Below are 8,664 nucleotides of genomic sequence, written 5' to 3'. Positions count from 1 at the left end.
AAGACTATTGGGCATCTGAAGTAGTAGAATGTATTGGTCGTGCCAGTAATCAGGTTCCTGTAACTAGTGGGCTTTCCCAGGAGTTATTGATAGGTAGTGTTGTTGTTTATCTTTAAACAATGATATTGATCGCGAATTAAAAGTTTAAGTCTAAATTGCGAACGATTATTATAAAGTAGGAAGGACAGTTAATGATGAATAGTTTTAGAAAGAATTAAAAGGATATTTTGCTGATCTGAAAAAGAACAACGAACATCATCTACCCATTCACTTATCGTCCGCCCATAAACAGGTTGAGTTCTCTAATTGAGGATTTGCAGCCATTTCCCATTATTTTGCTCCATTCATCTAAGGATAAAAATTTTATATTTATAACTATGTATGTTCACAGGGCCTCTTTAAAGGCTAATTTTGAGGGATGAAAAACCCGAATTTCAGAACCCCTCCCCCACTGCATGAGACTGGCTAACTCACCTTTAATTGAAAAGCCCCGATAAAGATTTCTCACATCATAGACGAACGCTATGAAGGCTATAATTAGCATGGGTTAAAGAGAATAAATTCAGCATAGCGAAAGATGAAAAAAGACTGATAGTAGTACTATAATCAATAAGAAAGTTTTAAACAGTATAGTATGAGTCAAATTGTAAATTTTCAAGTATTAAAATGCCATCAACAACTTTCTTTGTTTTTCTCATCAACTGTCTATCCATCCGTACTGCTAATGTACTACAGGTTGAACCTATGGTGTTGTAGATTCCCATCCACTTGAATACACGTAATGGATATCTTAAGATATCTGTATTGAAATATTGATAAGATAAATATTGAAATTTCACACAAAAACTATCAAAACGCAATCTTGCGATTATGTTTGTATTAATGAGATTAATACGAGATTTTGTTTAATATTAATAATAAACAATATTTGTTTTTGTTTAATAAATAATGTTTAATATCAATGAGATTATGTTTGTATAACAAAAACTAATCACAGTAATTGTGTAATGCAAGATTGTAAAAGCACGTGTTTAAATTGTATTTATACTAAATAAAATATTCATTTAAAAGGAGATTTAAACTTTTTTTTTTTTTTTGGAAAAAATTTAAAATTACTGTAAAGATATACAGAAATTTCATTGAAGTGAAATGCAGTTATATTGCAACAATGTAAGGATACGCATAACAATTTCAGTGAAATGAGATTGAGAAGATTGCAACAATTATCTACAGTTGAACAATGCTAAACAGACGAACTAAAGATTTTTATTTATTTTTTTTTTAAATTTTACATAAACAATTACACTTTCATCATTTTATTCTTGGCTATTTTCACAAAAGGAACCATCGACCGATCGTACAAAATAAAACCACTGATACAACCTCGCGTGTTCAATTTCGTGCCTGCAAAATGATTAATTAGAAGGTTCCCGATTTTGTCTTTCTGGTCTTCTCTCGTCATAAAGAACTCACCGTTACCATATGGAGATCTTAGATGCCCGCAAGGTAACCCGAAATTTGAGATCCTCTCATGATTTTCGCTAAACGTCTGGAATTATTATCCACATATATAGAAACATAGCTGTTTTTCTGAAATGACAAAAATAATTAAAAAGATTAGTTGGAGAAATAATATCCGATGTATTTTTGTCGTATTATTTAATGTCACGTGATCTGTGTTTATATATTTAAAATATCGTTCTTCGTCGATGTTTATTTTCTCCTATAAATCGAACCCAAACACGAACAATGATTCTTATCGTAGGCCTAAATGAAATACCTGCTTGGAAAAAAGTCAACGGTCAACCTCATGGGCAAAGGTGCATCGTGCCATGTAACGAGTCACGCGTTCGTAGCCGATACAAATTGAACGGGGTGAAATGGCATCGAGAAAGGAACTTTCGGAGTGTGAAAGAGGCGCTGTGATAGGATGCCATGTTGCAAATTTATCAGTTCGGCAAATTGGGCCACCCAGGTCAACAGTCAGCGATACCATGCTGAGACGGTAGCGCACGGAGTCGATTGCAAGTGCTACCCCGCAGTGGATGACCCACCACACTCACCGAAAGTGACCGTAGGGTGATACGAAGGATAATATGTAAAAATTGCTGTTCGTCAGCACACACATTGAATGCGGAGTTTCAGGCATCGACTTCAATACGAATTATGGATTTCCATGGGAGCTGAACATTACCCGAACAAAAAGCCGTGTTATGGAGCGACGAATCACGCTTCCTCCCCCCCCCCCTTTGCCAAGCAGATAAACGGGTGTGGTGGATGCCCAGTGAACATCTCTCATTACAGTGTGAGACGTTGATGTGTGATCCTGTTTTTCCTGGTTAGGTCTTGGACCTCTGTCTGTGGTGCCACGAACATTGAACTCCGAGCGGTATCTAAACATTCTGGACAATGCTTCCTACTTTGTGGAGTTTCCATGGGAACTGGCCATTCTCTTTTTTAGGACAACAATGCACTGTGTCATCATAAGACTGCTGGAACTGCGTGGTTCGTGGACATGAACGTTACCACACTTGGCTAGCCTTCACAGAGCCTTGATTTCAATCCTGTCGATCATCTGTGGACAATACCGTGAAGGGACGTCAGCCCCCCCACAACAGTCCAACACCTCGTTACATGGATACAGGAAGAATGGTCCAAAATTCCCATTGATCGTGATCGTTATGCTTGTGAAAAGTATGCCTCGTAGGATTGCTGCAGTCATCACAACGAGAGGAGGTCCTACATCTTATTAAGGTGGATGCCATGGCTGTTGGTTCCTCTTCACATGAAAAAGTTCAAGAATAAATGGCGAAAAAAAAAGGGGCTATTTAAGTCTTTCGGGAAAAAAGTTGACTTCTTTCCAAGCAGTGTATATTCGAATAGTCGTAATACTGAACAGTCTCTCTCTCTCTCGCTGCTTAAACAAATTAATACGTTTCTAGTGGACTTTTCTGTATTGCATCTTCATCAACGGCCATTCTTTACGTTATCTTTTAATTACTTGCAATAATTGACTAGGAGAAAAATATCAATTTTACACATTTGCCACTAGATGGCAGTTTTAGTATGTGTGTAACCAAAGAGAAAGACCTAAAAGGCTTCACTTTGACTTCGAAAATTCTTAGAAGAAAGAAAGAATAATTAAGTATCCTCTTGTTATTTTATCTAAGTAAATTACTCTATTTAAAAGACACGAACTCCGTCATACAATAAAAAAGTTGAAAATATCTGACAATAGCAAAAAAATATTTTAATAAACCCATCTTTAATTATTTTGTAATTAAAGATTCATTTAACGAATACTGGAATTAACTATCGCTTGAAACATTAATATTACCGTTATTATTTATTTATTTAATGATTCGATATATTAACGACATCAAATTCTGTTTCAGATTATGCCAACGAAACTAATGCTGTGAGACGAGTATAATTGTCCGTTAATTACGTGTGTTCAGTGGTTGGTTTGTCTATTTTTCTAGAGAAAATCCACTTCTGTATGAGATCATTCAGATCAATAAGCTTGCAATTGGTCAAATGTTGCACACTGCGCATTTTTTTTGGGGGGGGGGGGTATTTTCATGTCTGTCTATTCGTCTGCATGAAACAACCCAATAATAAATGAAAAAAAAAAAAGGGCTATTTAAGTCTTCCAGGAAAAAAAAGGAACAAACAGTTTTTAATTTTTGTTAAGATCGGGAAAAAACAATGCTAATTGATGATGTTACGTGATTTAATTCATTTCAGAAATGTTAAATAATATATTTATTTTATTTATTTTTAATAATCTTATATTCGATGTAGATATTTCTGAAGAACGTGCTTCAGCCCTGTACAGTGTATCAGATATTTCCAGTGCAACAATGAATTTGAAATTCACCCAATTACAACAATGGTTTACCTCAATAATGTTGTAGAAAATTTCCAGCACAACAATACTCCGTTCTCTTAACAATGTAAATATCACCAATCACAATAACCTGTTTGCAAACTACAAACATCTGTTTTCATTCACAAATATAAACTGACGCCCAAGAAAGTCTACAAAGAGGAGAGAAAACTATTTAGCTACCTTGCAAGAATAATTGCGACTAAAGCAAACTTGTATTTAACAACAGAGCCGCGAACGTACATTAATACCGCATTTCAGAACACAGGTACCAATTTTCTGAGTGTATCATCCAACCATCCATAATATATAAGATGAGTCCGCCTTATAGCAACCAACGTTAGCCACAACGATCCATGAATAATAACCCTTTCTATGTAGAGCGGTAATTGACGAATCCCTGTGCGGTTAAAGCCTCTTCGCAGATGTTGCTTTGTTGTTAAATATTCACAAATTGTATATCAGGGACAGGCATTGTCCCTCGGTAAATCATTCATGTTGTCTATTAGAATGAATCTCCGTTGTCATGAGGGGGGGACGACACGGGGGGGGTGATTACCATCGTTAAGTACACGGCTATCTACGGAAGAGTGATAATACCACGATGTAACGTGCAACGAATTGATTTTCATGCGCGGGTGTCTACTTTGTTCGGTTGAGAAGGCTTAAGGAGGTTACCGGAGCATTGAGTTCTTATTATCAACGTTCTAAGATTAGCGGAAGTATTCTCAACATGACATAAAGGCCTATACATGAGAAATTAATATTGTCTTCAATATATGCAGTTTCGTTAATAATCCTACCAATGCCGAAAACATACGCACGCACTCAGACGCTATTTAAAGTTCATTTTTGTATTAATATCTTTTTTTCTTAGAATTGGAGGAATCAAAGAAAATATAAAATTCTTACCTGAAGATAAAGTATGCCATTTAGGGCAGCTGTCACGTGTTTGTTGGTGGCACTTATACTCGCGAGTGTCTGCAACGACCTAAAAATAAAAGAAATATAAACTAGTCACATTTTTTTTTTTATTTTCAATTCACCAAAATGTAAATAAATGCATAGTTTATGCGTTTCCAATCGAATGCGACTCGTTCATGATGTCACATCCGATTTATAAAGCGGATGTGACGTCAGTTGCTGTTGGAATATTTTCTCTTCCCCGAAATGTACACGCAATTAATTACAAAAACAGCACTAAGTACTGGTTTCTGCTATGACAGGTAGATGGCGCTTGAGTCATTGCTTTTTACTGCATGCATTTTTATAAATAATGATCAATAATTGTTATGATTTTTTTGAAAGACTTCCATGGTTCTCGATAGGCGAAGTCAATCATCATTAGATTCGCCCGGAAAATTCTTTGATTATTTTTTTTTTATATCCTGATTTTGATCCTTTATAAATGCTTTACAAATATTTACTACTCATTTATAAATCCTTTAACCCTAACGTTATATATTTTAACCTTTTAATATAATATTTTAATTGTTTAATAATATTTTTATCGTTTAATTAATGTTATATTATATATAATATTATATGATTTAGTCTAATATTGTTTACGTGGCAGTTTCAGTGGATGACAGGAGCGCCATCTTTTGCTCATAAAATGAAACATTTGTTAAAAAAAACTTTAAATAGTAAAAATCAAGTGGATATTAAATCCAGCATTTTTTTAGTTAATACTTTTACGCACCGATCGAGAGTTCGCTTACGAAAAATACACCTCTCCGACGTTTCAAGCTCCTTAGTATTGAAAGAGAGTTTTTTTGCTCTCTTAAGGTTTCTACCTGGTCTCTGAGGAGAACCAACCAGTTTAGAACAGCTGTCAGGTCAGTGAAACCTTATCAAAATGGGCCAATAGGAGGCGAATATACGGATGCTTGGGCATAGCGTATATTTCGTATGAAATATATTCGAATTTCATACGAAACTTTTATAGTTTCTGTATTCGGCTTTGAAATAATGCTGGATTTAAACATGCCAATTACAAACAATAGATTTATCTAACAACTTACACATTCTTCTCACACAGAGACTCGATGCACAGGAACATGGTGATCACTTCATTGGACCTGGGGCCTCCTCCACCTCCTATTTCATTCGTTGAACTTTTGTCATGTACATGAATTCTTACAAAGAAAGTATAAAATCCTTCTTGAGGGATACGAAAACGTCCAGTGTCTGGATTAGTAATATTTCCTCGTTGGATCTCGTTATCACCAAAAGGCTGTTATGAAAAAAAAAACGTAAAACAAATCTGAAAAAAAAAAATTACTATATATACGCCACCTGGCGGACTTTTCTTAAACAATGAAATTAATCATTTATAATCAAGTTCGATTTATCATAAGTACTTTTCCTCTTAATTCAAGTGAAATAATCCACGTGTTTTTCCGACCATTATTTGTCATTACTTACTCTATGAAACTTTCGTAGTTCAACAAAAGACTTTTTGGGAACGAGAATATCTGCACTTAGTTCCCAAAGGAAAGCCACTGATACCTTTGGGATAATGGCGGCTTTGTCCACTTCGAACAATGGAGGTAATGATAGACCTGTAGTGTTGATTTTAAGAATAGGCTCACAGCTGTTGGTACACTAAAATTGGGAAAAATCAAAAGACGTTAGCTAATCATTCAATGCAAGATGCTATTTATCCATTAAAAATGCATATAATAGTGAAAAAGAAAACCTATTGCACCCACAATACGTTAACAATTGAGATGAAGATTCCAAAACATTGTGGTTCTAATTATTTGCTGGGAATGAGATTACTGTTTGTTGAAAAGCACATTTTCAATGAATGAAATGGACGTTGCTATAACAACGAGTTGGGGTGGCAACAATGAGTATTTGTGCAAGTACATTGTTTAGTGAGATAATGAAAGATCTTTGTTTCATTGTAGATGTTAAAATTGTAGGTTTTCAACAATCATTCAGAATGCTGTTTAAAAACAAAATAAAGGCAATAGAAAATATAGGAATTTTACCTTTGGATCTATAATTAGTTGAGCTCTACGTTCCGCTGCCTCTAAACAAAACAAAACAAAAAAAAATCATTACCTTTTCAGCACTATAAATTATACTCGCAGCGCCATCTATCGATAGTAATCGAAACAGTTCATGAGTAGCCTTAAAGTGCTTTATTTTTAAAGGAAAAATTAAAGTCTTTAAATAAACAAAAAAAATAATAAACAAATATATTAAAATTTAAAAATAATTACAATTTATTCATTATATATTTTCAAACGTCCAGCGTCACCTATCGCTCACTAAGCTTACTATCTTTGTTTAACAATAATTTTCAATAATAAAAAATTAAATAAAAAAAAAACTTTAAATAAAATAATATATTAAATAAACCTAAAATAGGAATTTTCAATTAACAAATAGAGAACTTTACCTCTAACGACATATCTAAACTCCCGAAACAATTCTTCTTTTGTGACATTTGCTCCTGGGGGTCCTCTAGGACCACGTGGTCCCTCTGGACCTTGAGGACCTGGTGGACCTTGCTGTAAAAACAAAAGAATATAATTTATATCAATCATCATATACTGGAATTGTCCCAAAGGATATTTGAAAGACGTTTTCAAGATGAAGTCATTAGAGATAGAGAGAAGAAAGAAAGAATTACTAACTGCGTGTAGCAATCCACTTTTGAGCTGCTTTCTGTTATTTCGATTGTTCCGTCGGCGATTGGCGTTCCTCTCGGAATTACGAAGAAAGGTCTTCCACGTTCGACGGGGATCTAATATTACTGGATGCATCTGCAAGAAAGAATTATTTCATAGTCGATTGCATCTTCCATAAAAGTAATTTTGTCCAACATAATAATCTTGTAATAATATTGGCGGAAAAGACAATGCAGAATGGAGCATGTGTGCTGAAGCGATGACATAGAGTCAACGAAAGGCCTCTTCGTCCATACAATCCTTCATTCTGGGTTTTTGGTGCGCCACCTAGGGAGAGATGTGAGAACTATATTCTTAAACTGGTAGAGACTTATCGTTTGGAAACTGTTAGGAATTAGGGAGAAGTAGTGTATAGAAAGAAAGAAAAAATAGCCATTTGGACACTGATGATACATTTATGATAACATTTCAATCACCAACTATGATCAGTTACCATAAATGAAGGAGAGGGAAGCCAGGTCTTTATTGTAGGAAATAAATTAGAATTGTTTTTCGATAGCGTTAAAATATATTACATTATCATCTAAACCTTATCTGAGAATGAACAGAAAATCGATTTTTAAGTTGACCTTAAAAGATTTTAAAAATTGAGTCATTTGAGAATTTTGTGAATGACGAAGAGGAATGGATTGTATTGTTATCCACGAAGGCCCACGTGGCAGAATATTATTGATATAAAGAAGGAACAAATATAGATAAAAGCACAGAACTTTGATGTACATCGATGGAAAAATTAGATGAGGGGGGAGAACTATTCACCATAACATATAATGAACGATTAAATGGAAAACTAAAATAAATGTAGTTCAATCCTTTATCCAAGTGTAAGCAAACAAAGTTTGCTTACACCTGAAGTATCTTCAGGATTGAGGCAACTAGTGGTAAAGGTGGACCAAGCTCTCATCACTCCTTGTCTCGATATCTTCCATAATGCAAAGCACATCTCCTTGCGGACATGTATAATGCCATGGATTAAGGGAAGGGACACTACCCAGACCGGTTTTGACCTTTATTGAGGTCTCGTCAGTGGGAGCCAGACCTAGAGATGGCGATACTAAGGCAAAAGCAATG

General features: G+C 34.8%; 1 protein-coding gene across 1 annotated transcript; it reads right to left on the bottom strand.

The window, feature by feature from the left end:
* Positions 1–330: 330 nt before the first annotated feature.
* LOC150100061 (erythroferrone-like) lies at positions 331–7,668 on the bottom strand. The gene is made up of 7 exons (XM_090403206.1): positions 7,540–7,668; positions 7,302–7,413; positions 6,889–6,929; positions 6,317–6,496; positions 5,914–6,125; positions 4,802–4,880; positions 331–348 (listed from the first exon to the last, which is right to left on the bottom strand). Exons 1-7 carry the CDS (start codon positions 7,666–7,668, stop codon positions 331–333), a joined length of 771 nt encoding a protein of 256 aa, XP_090259332.1.
* Between the last annotated feature and the right edge of the window lie 996 nt (positions 7,669–8,664).

Source organism: Typopeltis vanoorti, chromosome 13 (genome assembly GCF_054136105.1).
Source record: "Typopeltis vanoorti isolate ZY-2024b chromosome 13, IOZ_Tvanoo_1.0, whole genome shotgun sequence".
Lineage (NCBI taxonomy): Eukaryota > Metazoa > Arthropoda > Arachnida > Uropygi > Thelyphonidae > Typopeltis > Typopeltis vanoorti.
This window is presented reverse-complemented; position numbering and strand designations above follow the sequence as displayed.